This window comes from Stegodyphus dumicola, chromosome 2 (genome assembly GCF_044657685.1).
Source record: "Stegodyphus dumicola isolate Sdum_Otavi_A_Nest chromosome 2, ASM4465768v1".
NCBI lineage: Eukaryota > Metazoa > Arthropoda > Arachnida > Araneae > Eresidae > Stegodyphus > Stegodyphus dumicola.
In genome coordinates this window covers 148,945,613-148,970,584 of record NC_140769.1, presented here as the reverse complement: position 1 = coordinate 148,970,584, position 24,972 = coordinate 148,945,613, and the positions used below count along the sequence as shown (strand labels likewise).

Below are 24,972 nucleotides of genomic sequence, written 5' to 3'. Positions count from 1 at the left end.
AATAATAAGTTGTTTTAAAGAGTCAAAATCTGTTACATTTAATCCAGCAAGCCACTCTTCAAAATAATTTTTTAATTCAAACGTGAAGTCCTTCCACGTATTACGCAATGTTTTAATATGATCAACGAACTTTTGCCGAAACTGTTCAGGGCTTAACTTAAATTTTCTCAGTAGCAGTTGCTTAACGTGCTTATAGTCGTTAGCTTTTTCTTCTGATTCACGGGCAATTAATTGAGTTATTTCATAAGGCAATAGACCCAACAGCTGAGAAACCCAGTTTTGTTCTTCTAACCCAATACGTCGTGCCTGTCTCTCAAATAAAACTAGATAAAAACTTATATCACCTTCATTCAAATCATACTTATGCATTAATTTACTCATATCACAAATATTACTTCTACTAACATTAGAAGGAACAGAATCATTTACATTACTACTTCTGATTTCCGCTTCTATTTTCAATTTTTCAAGTTCAAATGCTCTTTGCTTATCTTTTTCTTTTTCTAAAATTTCTAACTTTTCCCTGTCTAAACGATCATTTATAATTCTATCTAGCATTTGTTTAGTAAAGTCTTCGTTATAATTCTTACTATTCAAAATCATATCTCTTAAGCCTACAATTTTAATATCAGAAGGGACATCTACATCAAGTTCCAAAGCAAGTTCTTTTAAATCACATTTTTTGCCTCTTGCCAAATAAGCCATCTTAGACTTCAATTTTCAAATACTAATACAATAATTATACTTAAGTTCTTTCCGTTTAATACTTAGACATAACATAAAAAGTTTATAAATTCACGTACCTTTCTACTTTCAGTTTTGGCGAGCTTCCGCATTCAGTTTAGGCTTAGCGTACGTTAAGGCAATACGTTGTTAAATCTAGATAATAATTCTAGTTTATCCCACTCTGAAATGTCAGCATTTAATTAGTTTATTAAAAACACATTCCGTCAAACATTAATTGTTAAATACTTGCTTTATTCAGAAACATTACCGTCAACATTACTGCTCAAAAAACATTACCGTTCAAATTATTATCGTTCTGAAAAAAAAAAAAAAAAAACTGTTGTTGCCAATCGAGAAAATACATTTTAAATAAAATTAATACGTTGCGTTTACAATTTTAAAATGATACGGCAAAATCCAATGTGAAAGGTTATGCGAAGATTACGATAGTATCTAGAGTATTCAGCATTTCGTATAATCCTATAACCAGATAATAATAATATTAAAATAAATTTTATCTGAATGAAGTTTTCTTATTACAGAAACAGTAAAATTATGCAATTACATGAACGAATACACTTTCAGACAATATACTTAATACTGTTTACAAGCGCAAGCCAAAGTTCTGTTTATGTTACTTCTCGCCCTTCAGCGCATGCTCAAGAATTACCATCCAGGCGAAACTAGTCGATTTGTCCATGACGTCAAAAATTCGAAAAGTGGGGTAGGGTTTGGAAATACGCGATCCGGACCGGGGGGGCCCACGAGCGATGCGTAGTGCAGGGAGAAAATTATGCCACCTGCGCATGACGTCATGTGGGTGACAGTCGTTAGTTCTCGGCGTTTGTTTACATTCGTTGCATTTGATCTGTGATACATTTGATTTGTGTTGTTAATTTGCTTTTATAAGTAGTCGGAAATGGCAAGTTGTGCTATAGCGTTGTGTCAGAATTATAGAAGGAAGACTAAAAGTCAAGGCATCACATACCATCGTTTTCCAAGTGATCCAGAACTTCGTAAGTTATGGACTAATCGCTGCAAAAGAGCAGATAATTTCAACATCGAAAATGCCAGAATATGTGCTCTTCATTTTACACCTGATGACTACGTACGAGATCTAAAGGCAGAATTGCTTGGTTCAACTCCTAAAAGGGTGCTGAAAGCCAATGCTGTTCCCACTTTACATCTTCCGTCATCATCATGTGAAAATAACTCATCAATAAAGTATATATGTTGTGCTTCAAAAACTGAACCTAATCTGGAGAAAACGTTTTCTAACATGAATGAGTCATCTAAATTTATGCTAAAAAGGGATAGAGCAAGCAGGTGTCAGGCTCGGGGAACAAGGAAACGAGCATTGGAAAATTTAGCTTCCCTTTCCCCCAAAAAGAAAAAACTACAAGCTGATAAGATAGACTGTGTAACTCAGTTTGCATCCAGTGACACATCTCATTTAGTTGAGCGTGTGCAAATCTTAGAAAAGGAAAATAAGAGATTAAATGTGTTGTGCAGTCAATTGAAAATGCGAAAGAAAATTATTTTTACTGAACTTGCTGCTTCTCGTAGAAAATTGCGTAGCTATCAGAAAATGAACAGGAAAGTAACAAGCAAACAAGTACATAGTGCAGTTAAAAAAATTTTAGGGACAATTTTTACGGACAATCAAATTCGCTTTCTCATGTCAAATAAAAAATATGTTAAGTGGAATGCAGATGACATTTGCAAATCTGCAACACTTAGGGCAGTATCCAAAAGATGCTATAACTATCTCAGACAAAAAATGGGATTTCCATTTCCTAGCATTTCGACTTTGAAGAGATGGGTATCTTGTTCATTTCGCTGTTCTCCTGGTTTGCTACACGATGTAATTCATGTTATGCGTGCTGGGGCATTACAGATGACAGACCAAGAATGTATGTGTGTTCTTTCATTCGATGAAATGAACGTGGATAGTAGAATCTGTTATGACCAAGCAGAAGATAAGATTGTTGGCCCACATAGAAATGTTCAAGTAGTAATGGTGCGAGGACTTCTTGCAAGCTGGAAGCAGCCAATATATTTCGACTTTGATACGCAAATGACGGCAGAAATATTGAAAGATATAATAATAACATTAGCAGAAATTGGATATTATGTAGTTACAGCTGTAGCTGACTTGGGTGGTAGAAATCGTGCTGTGTGGACAAAACTTCAGATTACTCATCTTAACAGCAGCTTTTCACATCCCCAGGACTCTAGTAAACGTGTGTGGGTGTTTGCTGATGTGCCACACCTTTTGAAACTTCTTCGTAATCACTTTTTGGATGACGGATTAACGCTTCCGGGAAATAAATTAATTACAAAAGAACCTATCGAAAGATTGTTATCGATGGATTGCAAAGAAGTGAAAATTTGCCCAAAGTTGTCCGTAAGTCACATTTCTGTTAAAGGTAATGAACGCCAGCGTGTGCATTTAGCTGCGCAATTATTTTCAAACCATACTGCACAAGGTATCCGCTATCTTATACCAGAAGAAGAGGAAACTGCATTTTTTTTTTTTTTTTTGAATTAGTGAATAATTCATTTGATATTCTTAACTCCAGGAAACCTGTCTCTGATACAGTGTTATCTTGTGCGTATGGGATACATGAAGAAATCCAGGAGAGAACCTTAAAGAAATTTTATGCTTTTTGTGAAGACATGAGAGTGGGCAAGGCAAAGCACCTATTACCATTTCAGAAAGGATTTATGATGTCGATTACATTGCTGCTGGGGTTATTTTCTGATTTGAAACAATTAGGAGTTAAATACCTTTTAACTTCCAGACTAAATCAAGATTGCCTGGAAAATTTTTTTTCCCGAATCCGCGGTCTTGGCCATTTCTATGATCATCCACTGCCCGTAGACGTGAAGTATCGAATGCGTCTTTTATTGTTAACTAATAATTCCTACCAGATTTCACTTTCTAACACATCTTCTGTTGCTCCTGATGAGGAGGAAGATGCATACATTACTTCCAACTTTTTTGGTAATATTTTACCTGACATGACTGAAGCTCTGAAGATGTTAGATGGTGAAACTGAGATGAGGGATATTGTTTTTGATAATTCTAGATTGACCCTTGCAAGTGAACCTGCAGCTGACTGCTCTGTAGAGGGTTTTCGGTACCTTGCAGGCTACATAGCCTACCGTGGAAGAAAATATGACCATTCTTTGGGAACACCTACAGAACAATTGCTCCATCTGCCTTCAGATGAACACGTTGGTTGGATAGAAACGCTTTCTCGTGGTGGTTTACTTGTTCCATCTGAGGAATGGTTAAAAAAAATAAGTCAATTTGAAGTAGTGTTTGTAAGTGAACATGGGAAAGATGGTCTTTCAAGAAATAATAACATTATGCAAACTATGTGTAAAAAAATTGCACAAAAGTTTCCTGATGTGCATAATGAAATCATTAAAATATATGTTAAGACACGAACATTTATACGCTTGAGGTATTTGAATGCAGAAATGAAAAAGAAGAAAAGAAATAAGTCTGATATGAAAAAGGCACAGAAGTGGATTACATCATCTTTATAACTCCTCCTCATATTACATCCTACTCATATATGAAGATACTTTTCAATAGCAGCCAGGACAGCGATTGATGATGATGAAGAAGTTCAAAATGTTAATGAAAATGAGTGTAAGAAATCATTGCCAGTTAAGTCAAATGCATATGATTCTTTACTACACAGTGTCGAGTTTGAAGATAGTGTACCAGAAAACATTTCCCATGCATTTACAAAGATGTGAGGCTTCTTATGACATGATCCCAACAATTAAAACAAGCTTTCGTGTTTTAGGGAAAGTATTCTGCCACTGCAAATATCCTCTTCGCAAACATTTCACATTGGCAAATTTAATAATATTTTTCAAACAATTTTTGACATATTAAAGAAAGAAACTTGCTTTAGAAGACTGTGTTGTAAAATTTATAAGCGAATACAAGAATTATTATATATAAGTATACAAGAAACATTAAGTACAAGATGTCTGAAATGGAACTGTAATGCTACCAGATTAGAACCATCATTTACTTCCAGATATGTTACAAAAATGGAGCTACAGAATGTCAACAAAACATGCATACAACTTTAGGTACTAATGTTGCATCATATGAGACTGTGAATGTTTGATATTGAAAGTTCAAAAACAAGGACTATCGCTTAAACAAGGACTCAAAACAAGGATTAATAATATTTTCTCAAACAATTTTTGGCAAAGAAAGAGATTTGCTTTAGAACAGTGTGTTGTGAATTGTATTAAAATATCATTGTGTACAAGGTATCAGAAATAGAACTATCACACTACCGGATTAGAACCACCACTTACTTCCAGATATGTAGTAAAAAGTAAGCTACAGAATGTCAACAAATCATATGTACAGCTTTAGGTACTAATGTTATATCATATGACACTGTGAAGGTTTGGTACCGAAAATTCAAAAATAAGGACTATTACACTCAAGAAGCATAGTACTAGAAAATAGTGTACCAAAAAACATTTTCTATGCATTACAAAGATGTGAGACTTCTTACGACATGAAATGTCTTTCCCAACAATCAAAACAAGCTTTCGTGTTTTAATGAAAGTATCCTACCACTGCAAAAATCCTCTTCGCAAACATGTCACATTGACATATTTAATCATATTTTGTCAAACAATTTTGGTGTTTGAAAGAAACTTGCTTTAAAACACTGTGTTGTGAAATGTGTAAAAGAAATATCATTTATCATTGAGTACAAGGTGTCTGAAATGAAACTATTTCTACTATAGTTGTGTTACAAAAAGTCAGCTACAGTATGTCACCAAATCATGTGTACAACTTTAGGTACTACTGTTATGTCATATGAAACTGTGAGAGTTTTGTATTGTGAAATGTATAAAACAAATATGTTATCGAATACAAGGTGTCTGAAATGAAACTATTTCTACTACAGATTAGAATCATCTACTTAACTACTCCAAAATAGAATCATTTACTTAACTACTACATCTATTTTAACTACTACAGAATAGAATCATCATTTATTTCCATTTGTGTTGCAAAAAGTCAGTTACAGAATGTCACCAAATCGCGTGTAAAACTTTAGGTATTAATGTAATGTCATATGAAACTGTGAAGATTTAGTACCGAAAATGCAAAAACAAGGATTATGACATTCAAGGAGCAGAGAACCAGAAAATATTTTTCATGCATTAAAAAGATGTGTGTTTTCTTATGACATGAAATGTCTTTCCCAACAATTAAAGTAAGCTTTCGAGTTTTAATGAAAGTATCCTGCCACTTCAAATATCCTCTTCGCGAAATTTCACATTGGCATATTTAATCATATTCCGTATATAGGATTAAAGAAAGATTTGAAATTCGAATCATATTTTGTATATATGATTAAAGATTATGCATTTTAAAGAAAGAAACGTGCTTTAGAACACTGTATTGCAAAATGTATTTGAAAAAGAAAGACTTGCTTTAGAACGGTGTGCTCTTAAATTTATAAAAAAATACCATTAAGTACAAGGTGTGTGAAATGGAACTATCACACTACCAGATTAGAACTATAATTTTCTTCCAGTTCTTTTGCAAAAAGTCAGCTACAAAATTTCGCCAAATCATGTGTACAACTTTATGTGCTAATGTTATATCAAATGACACTGAAGGTTTGGTACCTAAAGTTCAAAAACAAGGCTTATGATACTGAAGAAGCAGATCACTCTGGCCAATCTACTGATGTTGATGAGGCCCACCTACGAGAACTTGTTGAATATCAATATGTAACCACTCAAGGGCTTGCGTATGCTCTCGAGAGAGTGAAAGTTGAAGAGTTAGACATTAGTGCCATGTCCATTAGTTGCGCTAAGTATCTCGTAGATTTGACGCACAAGTTCAATTACTGGGTACTGCATGAGATTACTTAATCACACCTGCAGCCACATCTTGCTGGTGCTATCTTCCATTCTGCGCAGGATGTCCAAAATGTAGTTGATCTGCTTTTGAACTCGTGGCCACCAAGTTTATGTGTCGATGATTTTGAAAAACTACCAAAATGTTGACAGAGAATCATAGATTTGTCTGGTGATTTGTACCCGTGCTATATATACTACCTTCATGTTGTTGTTTTTTTTCTAGCTTTATGAAGAACGTTTTTGGTGGAAAACTTTCTTTACAACCAGATAAAATAACTGACTATTTTTTAAATGAATTTATGTAGTTTTCATACATAACTTTTATGTAATTTTACATTTATTTTTCATTTTACTTCTATTTTAATTTTTTATCATAATTTTCCTTTTATGAAGTAGACTTATAACGAGATATTTAATCTCAGTGTCGTGTTTACCAATAGTGACTACCTGAATGATTAGTTGATAAATTTGCTTATCTAAGTTAATTCACATGCTTTGGTTACTTTCTTTACATCCCAAAAGTAATTCTATGTATTGAAGCAATGTCTGGGTTAAGCATTGAGACATAGTAAACTGATACATGCTTCAGAAGAAAGAACAATTTATCGACCACACTATGATGCAAACATCGATGAGCGAGCGACATATTTCCTTCAATGTTGTTTAACTGATGCATATGTCTGATGTAATTTAATTGATATAACTAAGTGAACTTACACATACCTGACCCTGAAGGAAAACAAATCTGTGTATAATGCTGGAATACAAATAGCGAAAGAGTAAGTAAGATATTCTGTTCAGTGTTATTTAACTGCTGCATATGTTTTAATTTTGATTCCATATAACTTGTTTTTAATTATAAGAGAAAGAAAAATAATTCAATATTGAACACATATTTTGAGTATAACAAAAGTATTTTAAGAAACAACCTGTTAAAAATACATTAGTCATTAAAAATATTTAATTTGTGTACAGGCTGAATTAAAACTAAGATGTGGTGGTGTATTTAATTATGGTAAAGCACACTAGGGCTATCTGCGTAATAGGTGTGATGCCTTCGTGGAGGACTTTCTCAGGGAAACTGGCTCGTATACTCATTCCACATGAGGAAAACCACAAAAATGCCCATGCAGCCAGCCCGTTCGCGGGATTCGGACCGAACTACCAGTGTTCATCGACTTTACTGCTCGGCTGCTGGTGGGCCGAAACTAAGGTGTAGGGCAAGTTTATTATTGTGCGTATATGTGTAAGAAAATGTATTTTAATTGTTCCATTTTTATTGTATGGAAGGAAGAATAGGATGCCAATATCGAAGATTATTTACTATAGCAAATAATCACGTCAGGATAAATGTTATATAGAAATCTTGGGAGTGTAAGGGATTATAAGAGTACTTTTAGATTATACTGAAAATATATGCACTTCTGCTAAAATCTGAAGTGAATCAGTATGAAGTGACTTTAAAAATAATGTGATAAGTATACTATTTAAAAGTATAAATGACGAATATTAAGAAATTTATAGAATTTTATGGTATTTAAATATGAATTTGTTATGTCAAATCATTTTATATATATTTTTACTTGAGATATGTAAATTAAACTGAAAATCACGATCATATATTTCTCATGGAATGTCAAAGTTCATTTGTATTAAAAAAAATGCATGAGCAATGAAATTAAATAGAATAATACTTTTTGATTATGTTTTTACCATGGTCTTAGCAATTATACCATCATGTGTTCTGTTCAACAAAATTTCTTTAGTGCAAACAATACTACGAAAAATATTGAAAAATAGCTTGTTTTACAATATTTATTTCCCTCAATTAACTTAAATATCGTTTTTCATTTCCTAATGCTTTCCTTTATGATAAGAATTTAATGTTTACAATTATTTTCAGCATTCGTACGAATTCTGTGCATAAAATAAACATTGCTTTAACAAAATACTTTATCGGAAAGTATATACCCGGTATTTCCGGTGTATCTACCACATTTAAAATGATTATTTTGCTTTAGTTTACATTACTTCCATTACGAAAATCATGTAGCAGACGCGTCGGCCGATGCGTCTTGTCTCCCGGGTGACGTCACTACCAGCAACCAATGGCACGCTTTTTCCGTTCCTGGCCTAACCTTAGTATATTAAAGAACCTTGATCCGGACAACACTCGATCAGTTTATGTAAGCCTTCTGATTGTCCGGACCTATTATTACCTGTGTTATTTTATAACATCTTTATTTTATACTGTCATTCGTAAAAAGCAAATTAAAAGTTAATGAAATTTAATTGCAAGCAAATAAATGATTAATTATTGCTGCGAACTAATCTACAATATCCTTTAAATTCTGAGAGTACATGTAAATCAAGTGCAAGTGTCAAAATCCATGAATAAATATATAATTCCAAAAAATTTTTTAATCCTAAAAAATTTATAAAAACGCATAAGTTAATAATTGTTGAGCAGGCAGGAGACCGACTTATCAAGGGGAAGTTGCTTCCAAACCTATCTCTTCAATTATTTAATTCGTGTTTCGTCATCCATATAGGCAAGGTTAAAAGTAAAATTCAAAACCAAAAGTAAAACCAAATGCCGTGAATTACAAAAAAGAAAATTAAACAAGTGGAATTTTGAGAAATTAGCAAGTAAATGACTAAAATTAAAATTAAAAAAGGTCAATTAAGAGTAGAAAATTAAATTTTTTAGAAAACCAAAGTAATTTAGAAACTCTTGCTACAGAAAACTTCCCCTAACACGAATTATACATATAAAGCAAAAAGATACTAGATATTATTTATAAAAATACATAAATAATACTAAAACAATAAAACTAAAAAGGCGAGTAAATAGTAAGTTTTAATTTAATTCACCAACTATATTTGTTTTTGGAGCAGCATTTGCCAAACTAAGTGATGTTAAATAGTATGTTTCTACAAACTTTATAAATAGACGGCGCTAATATAAATCGAGTGTTAAGCTGCTATCTGTTAGATCTATTTTATAAACCTATTCTGTAAACTATTAAGTAATATAAAATGCATATTCTGTTGCAAAAATGTTGCTAACTGTCAGGTATTGTAAAAATGCTAACTGTAACGTTATGTGAAAAAATGGTTTTAAACTATTAAGGATTGTAAAAAATCGAAAATGTTTTGAAATAAAGTACGAGAAATTTTTTGAAGTAAAATTTAAAAAAATAATTTTAATTTTGAAAAAATTTTTAAAGTTTTTAGTAAAAGAAATTTATTGTAATAGTCTTAATTAAAACTGAATTTCAACAGGTTTAATGAGAACTTTACTAAATACTATGTAGTATATTTATATTGTCATACATTTATTTCATAATGCTATACTATTGCTATACACCAGAGAACAGGGGCTCCGTTGCCTTGCAGTCTAGCAGACTGCCTTACACAGATTAAAGCCTCTGCCTCCGGAAGCTATGTACTACCCGCTCCACCACAACCGAGGTGGGTGGTAGGTCAGACGGCAAGACATACATAGGCGGACAAGGCTAGTGTGCAACAGAGGTTTCAATACATAGTCTGGATTTACAATTTTTTCTTCTAATACATTTATCACAGCCTATTTAATAATCATACATTTATCACAGCCTATTTACAATCAGTCCTTTGCGACATACTTCAGACATTAATATTGATTTCAGACATGCAATTTTACACAGTTCTATAAAAACTCCTGTGACTAGGGTTACAACTACTGTTTTCAGAAAAATAGTCTACATAAACATACATCTTAGATATACAATTATAAGACATTTCTTATTCAGACAATTACATACAATTTAACATTAGTCTTAGGGATACAAGGAAAACGTTGGTACACCAGTCAATTTTAAGCCAAATCTTTTTTTTTTTTTTTTTTCAAAAAGAACTTCCTAAATAGTTATAAAGGACGTAGAGTTTTAATTCTAAAAACCTCTAAATGCATCTTACCGTAACAAACGAAAAAATAAAATAAAATAAAATTTTAAAAAAATTATATATAGTATATATACATACACATGCAAGAGAGTTCAAGAGACAGTTAATAATGGAATATACAATGAATAGAATACAAAAATCAACCTGCAAATACTTAGATACAGTTATCACTACTATACATTTGCTGTACATAGCAGTAATACTACCTTTTCTTTTAAAACACTAATATATACAGGACTAAACAACACAGTATTTATGATATTATATTACATACAGTTACCATTCTATTAAATGTATATTCAACACAGATTATTCATTTACAAACAAGATGCATGCAATAGCCTTCAAGATATAGTGAATACTGGAGTAAATAGTTATTTCAACACCAACCCTAACTAGATTGTAGTATTAACTTCATTATCCTGCAAATACTTAGTTACCCTTATTATAATTTTTACAAATACTAAACGTAGCAGTGATACTACCTCCTCTTTTACAATACTGATACATTACACTATACTATACAGCATTTATGATGCTATAGTACAAACAATTACTATTCCAATAAATTTATATTCAGCACAGATAAATATAATAATAATAAAAAACCCTAACTTAGTAGTAACATCAACTTCATTAACCTACAAATACTTAGATACAGTTATTACAACTATTCAAATGCTATACAGATCAGTAATACCACCTTCTCTATTACCTTCTCTATTACAGTACAGATATATACAAGACTATACAACTTTGCATTTATAATTCTATTAGTGTGTACAGTTACTTTACTATTATGTTCGGCACAAATTCTTCAGGTGCCAAAAAAATGCATACATGAGAATTCAATGAACAGCGATTAAGGGATTGAACAGTAAATATAATACTAAAACCCGATCTAGTCAGTATCATAAGCCTTATTTAACGACAAGCGCTTATATTCAAGTTATTGCAAATATTCAGATGTTGTACATAGTAGTGGTACTGCCTACATTTTGAAATACAGATACATACGAGACGATACAGCACAATATAAATGATACCATAGTTGTTGAAACTACAATTCTATTAAATTTAATTCAATATAGCTGGTTGGTACCCACTTGATTCAGAATTGTAAAGCTTCCTTGTTAAGAGAATGTTGCTGTGGATTAGTGCATTTCAGAAATTGCACTGAAGTTCTAGTTCAGATCAAGTGAAAATGGGACGTCCACGTACTTGCCTTAGTATTTTCATGAGGTAGGCAATAAAACTGTTCTCTTTGCGAAGACAATTCACGACAAAGCGTCTAATATAACACTTGCGGTGTTAATTTATAATGCCAAAATTGAATACTAAGCATAAATGAGGTAATAAGCCGAATATAATTCCAACTCTGACAAAGAAAACGCATATTTCATTTCAAGTCGCCCATTCGAAAATTTCGTAATTGTGCGTCATTCTAATTAGTACTGTATATGTATCTCTATCCTTAGTTCATTGTATCTAAGACATATTGTCAGCAGAAACATTAAAAATATGCTTTTCAATCTACTTATTTTGTAACCAGAAATGAAATGCTTCTTATTTTTGAAAGTTTTAGCTTCCGGAGAAAAACAAAATCGAAACTATTGTGTGTAAAATTGAGAGAACTTACCCTTTGTGCTTAGAAGAGAAGGTATGTTCTTTTAAAATATTAATGTATGTGTGAATTTTTATTGCAGTGGTATGGAGCAAGTATGGCAACACGAGTTCAAATCACTGTTTGCTCAATATGCACCACACTGCTGGAAATTGGTACCAGTAAATCAAAAACCAGTGGGGCTCTGGAATGCTAACGTTGACTCCGCGAAAGTCAGATTTTGCTGCGAGGTAAGGAAAATCATTATTGTTTGAATGCTAATATCACTCCTTTTTCCTAAGTAATAGAAAAGCTGATGTGTACACCACGACTTCCTTCTACGGAATATTAAATTATACGCCTCTTTTCTTGCATTTCATTTAAACTTCTTTCCTCGAATTTCATTAAAGATATATTTCTTATTCAATTAATTCAGTTCTCACTTCGCGACAAGGCAGAAATATACAAAACCTCAAAATATCTTTATTAAAAATTGAAAAACAGAAAAATATAAAGCATAAATACAGTTCAAACAGTTTACAGAAAAATTTTTACAATTAAAATTAGAGTTTCTACGCAAAAACAAGCAATTCGGCCATCGTGTAAGAAGGCAGATTTTTCGGTACACAAAACTGAAAGCTTACTTTTGATCTCACTCGGCAAACAAGCACAGGCGTAGAAACTGATTTAATTTGTTGTGGACGCTATGCTGAGTCAATATGTGAGATAATTTAATAACTTAAATGATAATTCCAGAATGGATTAAGCATGATTTAATTCGCAGTAATAAAAGAAGACGTTATCTTTGTTGTTGCGAAGCTTACTTTCTCTAGAGCAAATCCACTAGTCTGTCTTAGGCAACAAATCTATTATTCTGCTAAGTTTCAAATATAAACAAATATGGCTGCTACAGTAAAAAAAAAAAAAAAAAAATTAGGCTTAGCCTCACTTGAACAACTTTTAAATTCTCCATAATTCTACAACTATAACATGCAGGTTAACTAAAGGCATAAATACCTTAACCGGAAGATAACAACAACATAATTCAATCATTTTTAAAGCAAAAAAATGCACAGTTTACCGATGCACAACAACATGCTGCAGAAATCCTGTATACAAAATTTCAACGTTCTGGGGCTAGTCGTTTTTGAGATATTCAAGGTATATACGTATGTACGTACAGCCTCCCCAAAAAAATCTCTGTATCCATTTTAATTAGTTTCATAATACGTTTGGGGAAAAAGAATCCTTTATTCTGTTCTAACGTACAGATGTCAAGCAAAAACATCGTTAAACTGTCAAAATGCATATTTTCGTTGAAATATGGTACCCGGGATTTTTCGTGATTGCAATACTTCATTTACTTCGTAAAAAGAAGTAAAAGTTTTTAAAAAAATTACATATTCCTTAGCGCTAAATTTATAATTTTTGGATATTTTTCGCCCAAAGGGACATTAGACCCAAAATGGCATTTTGCGTCATTTCATTTTCTGCTTTGGTTCACTTCCAAACTGTTGACACCAAATATTATCGCCATGTGTTATATTTAAAGAAACTAAATAATGAAGCATCTGCATGAATGTATGAAAGTTTCTCGCAATGCAAAAAAACAACGGTACCTAGAGCCATCAAATTTTGAATAACGTATTCCTCCAACCGAACATAGGTACTTGGAAGCCCGAATTCCGAATTTGCTCTATATTCCATTTCAAATTTTGTAAAACTTTAACGATTTTTTGATTAGCAAACTCAACGATTTGAAAGCGAGCAATGGCAACAGTGTGCAGGGGGGAGAAAAAAAAATCTCCAGAGCGCAAAGCTGTGCATCGGAAATTCTAAATATATGCTGTTTTTAAATACTTTTAACCCAATATGGCGTTAGCGCAAACTTTCTTAAAACGTGTATGTGTATGTAACGTGTATGTAAATGAATAAAACGCGCGTTTAGGCGTAACATAAAATCTGAAAGCTTTCGTATTTTTTTTATTAGTATTATTATTGTGTTATTTCTAATTTCTTTATTTGTGTTTGATAACGCTATTTCTCCATTTTTCTTTTTGCGCATTTTAGCTAATAATTGGCTTTGAAAAGTAAAACTAAATCATCTCTTTGAAGGGAGGTATTTGTATAATGACTCTTGCACATGAAGACCGCTATAGTGTCTAATGAGAAAGAAACTTTCGAGGTTTTCTTTATGAGGTTATAATACTCCACGTGTAGATGTATCATTTTCACCCTTCTTTCGAGCAAATGGGCTGTACCGAGATTAAGAATTCTGCAATCGTGAATTTTATATTATTCTAGAAAAATGTGAGTTCTTCACACAAGGGAGAGGAATTAAATTATTTCCAGATGTCACACAAAGTGTCAGAGAAAATGATAATAATGCAAAAAATAATTAACAAGAAAAGAAATCCAAACAAAGGAAAACTGTTTACACTCAGCATAGCAACAAAGCAGTTGATCGAAATCAGATCTTTGAATGAACAAAATCCCCTACTGCAGCTATTGAAAGCATATGCTATTAAGAAATACTGCAGAAAATTCCCTTTTTAGTATTTTTCTAGATTTAATATTTTAGAAGAGAGCAAAGGGTTATTTTTATAATTGTCAAAATTTCCAGATTAACTACTGTTAGAAAAAATTTTTTAATTATTAGAAACGATTATTGCAATTTTACATCTATTAGATTAATAGAAATTTAATAAAATTTTTCTTGTTAGAATTTAACAGTATTAGACATGTGATAATCAAAATTTGAAATATTTAAAATGAAAATCATCAGAATTATGAAAATTGAATGTGCGATTCGTAATAAACTTGATTTGAAAGATGAATTTTAAATCGATCCGAAACTGCAAATATTAAAGTTCTAAGATGATTAGTTAAATCTTTTAAGTATGTAGAAATTTATAAAAGATCACACTTAGTATAAGGTATTTTCTCTCTTCTTTCTACGTGCCTTCGTGGTGTAACTGGAAATGTTCTCGACGCGTATGCGGAAGGTTCGAATTTCATTGAGGGCATTAGATGTTTTTCACGTTTCAGTATCAATATAACCTAATGACTCCACATACTTACACATTAAATGAAAATCTTCTGCATCCAATTTTGAAAAAAATTGCTTCGAAGCATGCAAGAAACCGCCACTGATAACTTTATGTTCTTTGCCGTTTCCAAGCATGTTGTTGTTTTTAGAAAAACTCTATCAGAGACACGTTGTCAGAATGCATATAAATTTATATCATTTGAAGAATTATCTAATCCTTGCCACATGTTCTATTGAAATACTATAATAAATGTAAAACGATGTATAAAAGAAATTAAGCAAACAACAACAACAACAAAAAAAAAAAAAAAAAAAAAAAAACTGTTTTTCACAGGCGATTCAGTATTTCTCATTCAGTTAATTCAGTTCTCACTTCCCGACAAGGCAAAAATACATAAAATCTCAAAATATCTATATTAATTACAACGTAAATCTTCAACACTTATTTCCACGAATAAATTCCAGAGTGGATTAAACATGATTTAATTCGCAATAATAAAAGAAGGCGTTATCTTTGTTGTTGCAAAGCTTAGTTTCTCTAGATTGGCAACAAATTCGCTATTTTGCCCAGTTTGAAATGTAAACAAACATGTCCACCATCGCAAAATTAATTAGGCTTAACTGCATTTAAACAACTTTTAAATTGTTGATAACTCCGCAAATATTGCATGCAGATTTACTAAAGGCATAAAAACTTTAACCGATAAGAACAACATACTTCAACCATTTTTAAAGCAAAAAATGCACAACTTACAAATATATAACAGTAAAGAAACTGAGATCACTGAACTGGTTAACAGAGTGTATATATATATATATTTAAACAAACATGTAAATACGTAAAAAAGCAAATTTAAAGTTAAAATAATTAAAAAAAGTGCAAACATATAAAAGATTTAATTTTCGAACTAATCTACAATATCATTTAAATTCAGATAGCATAAGTAAATCAAGTGCAAAACCAAACCATGAAAATAAATTCACCAATTTAGCAAATTATGCATAAGTGAATGATTGTTGAGCAGGCAGGAGACAGACTTATCAAGGGGAAGTTGCCTCCAAACCTAACTCTTCAATCATTCAATTCGTGTTTCGTCGTTCATGCAGGCAAAGGTAAAAGTCAAAACCAAAAGTAAATACATAGTAAAGAATGTTCAAAAAGAAATACCAATAAAGTGGTACCTTGAGAAATTAGCAATTAAAAATTAAAGTTCTGAAAGGAAAATGACCAATAATGAAGTATTTTGAGAAATAAGCAATGTAAAGTCTAGTATTAAATCTTTTTTTAAATTAAATTTTCCAGAAAAATTTAGAAACCAATGCATTTTAGAAACCCTCGTGTATATATATATATCAAATGTTATATGATCTTAAATTCACTTAGTTCGAAAGCAAGTTTTTCTAATACTTGCGCAATAGTTGCAAAGTAAGATAATAATAATTTATTTACTAAAGAAATATTGATTATATTATCTCCTAGTATAAATTTAGTAGGAGTATCAAAAAAGAGTGAACCCATATGTAGGAAGTTTAATTCCGAAAATTGTAACACCTTCGTATTTATTAATTATGGTTCATTGAACGGGAGTTGGTTTGTTTCCCTTGAAAAGTCAACTAATTTCCGATCAATAGCGATAATTACTTGCTTTTAATTTAATTTCTTTTTCAAAGTTTGAAATTTTGTTATTCATGATTTAATTCAAGTCCCCGTAAAACGTTTTTAATAATTTACATTCAAGTTACTTTAAAACACGATTTTCACAAATTTCTTTAAAACTCAGAAAACTAATCCAACAACGAAACACTGCACGTAAACAATGGCAACGTTCCAGATCCCCACCGGATAAAACACTGCTCAATCGACTGAATCGTCAAGTCAGGGCCCTGATACGACAACACGCGGATAAATACTATGTTTATCTCCTCGCTCTCTGACGAGGACAATTCCGTATGGAAAATGATGAATGATGATTACGTATGAAATGCCATGCTAACATTCCGCACTTAACCGGCCAAAATGGAATTTCATACACTGAAACTGAGAAGGCCGAGTCGCTTGCCAAATTCTATGCTGCTCAGTTTTGCATGAGCAACATGCAACACCTACCCATAGAACACTTGGTTACACGCATTCTGACCAAACTAGTGAAAATCATCAATGTCATCTTAAGACTTGGACACTACCTCGCAATGTGGAAGTCTGCAATTATTATCCCAGTGCTAAAGGCTTGCAAAACAGCTAAATGATTCAAACTCATACAGGCCCATAATCCTTCTCTCGTCGCTTAGCAAGATTGACGAGCATATTATATTCAAAGAGTGCTCGACAATGCTGCAGCAAACAACATCCTCATAGTGTTATGTAGAGAAATTATCTGATAGCGTTATAAAAAAATTAGGTGAATGATTTTATGATTTATGGAAATTTAAATTTTATTTTGATTCTGAATTATTTAATTTAAGGCTTTAATTTTTGGGGAAAGACAGATGCTTCTGGGAATATTATTTAGTTTAAAAGAGTATTATTTATTTTCCTCTATTTATAAATCTTGTACAAACTTTTATTCATTGTGAAAGAAGCAGGGAAAGGGAGGCAATTTTCGCCAAGTCATGATTTCGCGCGCTTTAGAATGTTCGAGAAAGAATTTTCATTGTTAGTTGACCTTAAGAGAGGAAAGTACGTGACGGAAAGGTCAAAGGTTGCTACTTGTCTTTCAATGTAAGTCATTCAGGTTTTGGCGATTGAGGGTCCGGTTGTTGGCTAAGTGAAGAAGGGCGCGCATGCGCGATCACCCTTATTTCCGCATTCTGGAGTTGAAAACGAAGATTTTGCCATAATTAAGGGGGCGATAAGTGAAGCCATAGTGGGAGCCCGTTTGGTGAAGGACAAGAAGGAAATTTGAGTTGGACACTTACTTTTGGCTGACTCTGGGACTGACTCGCTGATTTTTGGGCTTGCTGGACAAAATGTAAGTGACTCCGAGAGGTGTTTTCCGGCGGGGAGCGGCAAATATGCTCCCCGGCCGCGTTTTGGTTAAGAGGCGAGACTCTCTTACACACTTACTCTGGACACTCTTACTTTTGGACTCGCGCACTTACTGGTTGGCTGGACTTGTGGATGTTACTCTGGAACTTACTTGGGACGTTACCCGTGAAGCTTGCTCTTGGGATGAGTAAGAACAGGTGAGCCGTAATTTCCTAGCAACAACGTTTCTGACCGGCGAAATTTGAACGAGTTACCTGCGTGTTGACATAGGACTTTCAGGACCAAGCGGATAGCCGTCCTGGGCAGCAGTGCTCCTGTTTCTGTTCTACAGTAGTGAAGTGGGTCTACATTTTTAGAACCAGTGTCAAGATGAGCCCGGCCGACATCAACGCGGGATAAGATAAGAGTCCTCCGCTTCAAGATGTCCCTTCAAGATAAGTTTTATTTTTTTTGGTGTGTTTGAACTTTAGGCAAGCTTTTCAAAAACGTCCTTAGCAGAAAAAAAAACAACGTCAAATCTAAAATTTAACTCTCAGGCCTTAAATTGTTTCCCTTTCCTTTCTTTTAAATCACCAGACAAACCTTAAGTTTTTTTTTATGAATTTAAATGAACAGACTCTCAGATGAGGTTAAGATTTTTCTTATTGTGTTGTAATTGAATAAACTGATATTTAATCTGGAACCTCTTACAGTATGTTTTCTTTATATATTTAATATGAACTTTTCCTTTATATCTTGTATATGTTTTATGTTTTCGATCCTCTCACGGCGCGGTCCCGGAATGCATTTTTTTCACAACGCAAAAATGCTGTACACGTTTCACTATACGATCACTCCCTTTAACGGCAAGTAGTTTCATATTTAACATTTTATATGAATTTAAGATATAACATTGGTGCCGTGAAGTAAGATTCATAACATTATTTCCCGGCGTGAACTTAAGCAATTTAACAATAGCGGAACAATATGGGTTCCACAGGCTACGCTGTATAGCTGGTGGACAGTAGTCCACCAACTATACAGGGTGACCGAGATGATCTCTTCAGGCCCGCAGAGCAGAGCCGTCACTGGAGCAATATCCCTGGATGTAGCCAAGGCCTTTGACTGTGTTTGGCTGGAGAGCCTCATATACAAGCTCATAGCTCTGAGTATTCTAGGCTAAATCACAAACATCATTCGTTCCTATCTAACAGACACTTTATCGTTCGTGTTAAGTGTTAACACACTATCCGCTCGCCTAGTCCATTGAGAAAAATGCACTAGGCTATGGATGTCGTCATGTAAACAATATAGGCAGTAAACCAGAAATATATGAATGTGTTTTTGAAATGAAATACATAAATAGGAAATTAAGAATATATCCGTAATGAAATTCAACAATATCGACGAGAAAACATAGGAAATAAGCAAAAGCTTAGTAAAATACCTAATAAAACAAGGTACTTCTTTGTTATAGAGACCCTCGGAGGAGATAGAATCTCCAATGAACCCTGATATCTCGCCAAAATATGGCTGCGTGTTCTTATACCTCGGCCAGGTGATCGTATATAGCACATGCTGCGTGTTCTTATAACACGTTAATCTTCTGCGTGTTAATAAGGCTTTCGAATTCTCATTGTTTATTTAAAAATATATTCAATGCTTTTTATGCAATTTATGTATTCTTAGGCAAAGGAATTGACTTCCATGAAATCGTGTAACAAACAGCGTAATATGTGTGAAAGTGCTGCACTTGACTGGCACAATTACATGCGATACAATAATAATAATAAGGATAAGGATTCTTAAAAATATTCTTAGGATACGACATGTGATAATATTGTTATTATTAAACACTGTAGAGATTATTTTTACATTCGCGCTTTACGAACTTGGCGATATTGTAGCTGAGATCTTGGCACAAATTTAAAATCTCCAGATATGGTTGGGGGCCTCCAGTATAGCCAGATATGGAATATTTGATACTTCCTTGTTATAACAAAGAAGCTTGGGATCGTTTATACGTAATTATAAATTTTTAATAAATAAAACTGCTATTAAAGGCAGGTTTTCTAATGTTTATCAAATAAGGAATAACTATTAAATTGTATTACAAAGTACTATCGATGTCTTCTCCAAAATTCAAAGGGAAGAAAATATGTAAGTCTCTAATAAATCAGACTGGATCGAATTTAACGTAATAAAGAGAAAGCGTTATTCTATGCAACATTTACTCAAGAACACAAAAGACGAAGGCTGATCTTTGGAATATGGTAACAGGTAGTTTGGCGACATTATTGGAGGCGATAAAGGTTACTACCTTAGGACTTTGGTAATAATGTGAGAAGTACTCAGTTCCGATTACGCATTATTTTGTGTGAGGGAAATGAGAGATCATGAGATATATCATGTGACATTAATGGACGAATTACAATTCTTTAATCGGAAAAGGGGGGAAATTTGGAAAACCGTAGTACTATATTATTTTGTATTAAGCTTCATTGTGTTTTGTGTGAAATAGTGTTGATTAATTTTCGGATTGCATGGCGCTACGTAAAGTGAATTCTAAATTTTTAATGCGTTCATCTAATAATAATAATAATAAGTTGAGATTGTGTGAAAGGAAGGATATTACAGATAAGTTTGAATGGCGATGCAAGAAATCTGGTGAAAATGGACATTTTGTGAAACGGAGTGTAAGAAAGGGTACGTGGTTTGCTGAAAGTAGTTTGAGTATGGGTGAAATTTTATTAATTTCTTATTACTGGATGAATAGACTGCCAGTTGACTACTGGATTTCGGATTTAGAAATTAGCAGTAGTATTGCAGCCGATTGGAACTCTTTCTGTAGGGAAGTGTGTGTGCCACGTAATGAAGATTCTAAAGATTAGGTAAGTTAGTATTTTTAATCATTTGAGGCTAATATTTTTATGCATTGTTCTAAATGTAAGGAGTAAATAAATTAATATGGTATTATTGGAAAATTGTTATTACCAATGATTTAGTTTAAAGTAATTAGGATTGTAATCTAATTTTTATTAATTTAATTTATGTGCTTATTTATATTTTAAGTAGTGTTTTTTTTAATTTAATTATATTTTAATTTAATGATCGTGATTTTGTGAGTTATATGTTTGTAGTACTTTGGAATACGTTTGAGTAGAATACGTTGAGTATTTTCATGCATTTTCGTGAAATTTTTCTAATTTATGAGAAAAAAGCAGTGTACATGGATATAGTGAAGAGTGTGCGCAATGCCATTTTTGTGCAATTCTGGGATGTTTTTTTAAGTAAAAATAAGTCGACGTGTACATGGTTTAATTATATTTTAATTAAATGATAGTTATTTTGTGAATTATATGTTTGTAGCAATTTGGTATACGTTTGAGTGGAAGTAAACGTGCATGGAAATAATTTAAATATTTGACACTAAGTATTTGTAACCATTTTTAATGTTTTGTTATGAATTCGTTGGTGACGTTTTTGTGCAATTCTGGGATTTTTTTTAAGTAAAAATAAGTCGACGTGTACATGGTTACTGTGTATGTGCGATTTTAAAAAACGCGGCAAGGAGTTTGCGATTCTGCACTTTTTCCCAATTTTGCAGTTAATATTTGTCATGATTAAGCAGTTTTGTTCCATAAAATTTCTAGCATAAGTATAATTCGGCTAGTAGATTGTTGGAAAAAGTGTTGAGTAAATAAAAAGAAAAGAAACATTTCTTTACTTCGTGAAGACAAAATGGCGGTGAAAAAAAAAACAGAGGGTTGCTGTAGCAGAGTTGGTCGCCAAATTTTCGCCAAAAAATCGCCAAGTTACCATAATCCAAAGATCAACCAAGACGAACTACTACATATACCCAAATATAGTATCACAGTTTCTTTAACAACAAATAAATGAATAAATAAATAAAAAAATCTGAAAGGTTTCAGATTTTAAATTACGCCCAAAGGGGCGTTTTTTTAACGTTTTGTGTGTTACCTTTAGTTATTAAATATCATGTTTGCACTTAAACCATAAAACTCAGTTCAGTGTCCCAAAATAATTTTAAAATGAGCATATCTTTAGAATTTCCGATACACAGTTCCGCGCGCTGGAGATAAAAAGGTCTCCCCCCCCCCATAGAGTGTTGCCATTGCTCGCTTTGAAATCCTTGAGTTTGTTAATCAAAAATTCGTTAAGGTTTTACAAAATATGAAATCGATAATAGAACGAATTCCAAATTTCAAATTTGTTTTTCACATGCCCATATTCGTAGAAGGATTACGTCATTCAAAATTCGATGGCACTATGTACCGTTGTTTTATCACAATGCGAGAAACATACATACATTTATGCAGATTTTTTATTATTTAATTTCTTCAAATATAATGCAGGACTCTAATATTTGGTGGCAACAGTTTGAAAAGTTAAACAACGCAAAATCCCAAAACGAAAACAGTAGTCCTTCAAGAACAAAGCCCCTTTGAACTAGAAAAAAAAAAAAAAAAAAAAACTACTACTCCTGCCATTAATTTTTAAACTGAGAAATCATAATCATAAACTACTTGTATTTAACACAATAATTAACAGGTTAAAATATTTCTTGCTAGAAACTATGCGACGGAAAAATTTGTGCTGTTATGAATCCTTTGGTAATATTAAAAGGCCATTTTAATTTATGCATCTTTTAGATCCGATAAATGCTTAACATTTTTTTTCGAATAATTTTTTTAAATTTGATTTCAGGACTGCGGGCATGGCTGGACATCTATGAAAGGGAGAGTTGCATTCTGGTTCATTCTCAATCCATCCAGTGGAGAAGGCATGGTGTGCCTTAAATTATATGGTCAGCAATGTGACCGATGTAAAACAGGAAATTATGAACCTGCGATGTGGTATCCCGAAGAAGTTCTAAAGGTACGTTAGCGAAAAAAGAAGAATTTTCTGATATTACACTTTATCCTGACTAATGAGATAGCATGGGCCCACCAGTGGCCGAGTGGTAAAGACGCTTAACAATGGTAGATCTGATGTGTGTTCAATTTCAGGCTAACGGTCTGGCTGCATGGGCATTTTCGTGGTTTTCCCCATGTGTAACGTGTATACGAACCAATTTTCCTTAGATAGTCCTCCGCGAAGGCGTTCGACCCTGAGGCAGGTAGACCTTGTATGCTTTGCCATAACTTAATAGACCCAACCAAACCAAACTACACATTATTAGCCACTAGTAAGTATGGAATAATGACTTAATAGCATCTGTAACAGTAAATATCAAATCATTTGAATGGTAAACTTTTTGCCCTTGGAATGCAAAAGGTAATTTACAAATATCAAAAATTAAATAATAGAGAGCACTTAAATATGATTTGGCCAGGCGTAATATGGAATTTATAAAAAAGGCTAATGAAACACGTGAGTCTGGGAAAAAGCAAGATAACAAAGAGGTTTGGTTTGAGGGCTATCTGCGTAAGGGAAGATATGCCTAAGTGGAGATTCTGGTTCGTATATCCGTTACACATGAAGAAAACCACGAAAACGCACGAACCTCGGGTCCGAATTGCTAGTGTAGTTAACGCTCGGCGGCTGGTAGGCCAGAGAAACCAAAGGAACCGTGATGTATTCATAATATAACATGTATGGAGTCTGAAACGTTTTTATTAATTATGGCAAATTCCACATACTTCAAATGTCCATACATAAGATCCCTCTTGCAGCTGGCATGTTTTTCCCCTTTATCGTGGAGTTCAATAAGACTGTGCATATTGATAATAATTAATATTCGTCAGTCTTAATTAAAATTCGTGCTGATGGTACTCACGGTAAGATCACTCATGATAAAGATCTCATGGAAAAACATAGATTCAGAATCCAGGTAAAGAATTAATAGCAAAACAAAGTTTTCTGCCTAAGAAAAGCATTGCCTTTGTTGAGGACTTTTTAAGGAAACTGACCTTATGCTATCTTTGGAGTAAATAAAAATGCCTCTCTTCCAACCTGGAATAGGTCTTCACGACTGAGCTGTTGGTTGGCTGAATAAGCTCAAAATCCATAACAGTACTGCCACAGAAAATAAATAAATAACTATAAGGGGAGAAATATTCATTGGTAGGGAGTAAAGAGCAGTACTTAAAACTAATGCTAATGCATACAGAAAAATTCAACGAAATTCCATTTGCCATTTTAAGAACTGTTAGCGTTTATTTTGGCCTGAAGGGCCGAAAACCTGAAGGGCCGCATATTGATTAGCACTTTCCGAATTCGAATTCTTTTATAATCAAAGCTTTCTTGATTTGCTCCAAACTGTAAAACTGCAAATAAAGCAGGATATGAATTCTCTGGCAGTTCAACTTTCCATGATTAGATAACGTTAAGTGTCTTTGGAAGCCTGTGTAATTACTTATAAAATGTTTCGTTCTTAAAAACGCTGAACTAGTGACAGATGTGGTCTTTTTTTTCTTTTTAAACTGAATTTAATGCCATATTAAGATTAAACTTTGCCAGTTATTAGTCCTCCCTCGGGCCCACCAGCGGCCGAGCGGTAACGTCACTGAATACCGAGGTTCGAATCCTGCGAACGGGCTGGCTGCATGGCTGTTTTCGTGTTTTTCCCCATGTTTAACGTGTATATGTTACAGTAAAAATGATAAATCGGTGATTATATAAAATTACCGATGATTATACATAATCACCACTGAATTTGGTAAATATGATAAATTATTTCATATTTAGCAAATTTACCGGTTAGTTTATAAAATCCCCAACTCGTAATGG

General features: G+C 33.0%; 1 protein-coding gene across 1 annotated transcript in view; it reads left to right on the top strand.

Annotated features, from left to right (window-relative positions):
* The window catches only part of LOC118204030 (uncharacterized), a 130,157-nt gene that overhangs the window by 95,786 nt on the left and 9,399 nt on the right, over positions 1-24,972 (top strand). Inside the window, exons 3-4 of the mRNA XM_085811239.1 lie at positions 12,309-12,456; positions 22,948-23,118. Of these exons, the coding sequence (XP_085667365.1) occupies positions 12,309-12,456; positions 22,948-23,118 (319 nt within the window). The remainder of the gene's footprint in view (positions 1-12,308; positions 12,457-22,947; positions 23,119-24,972) is intronic.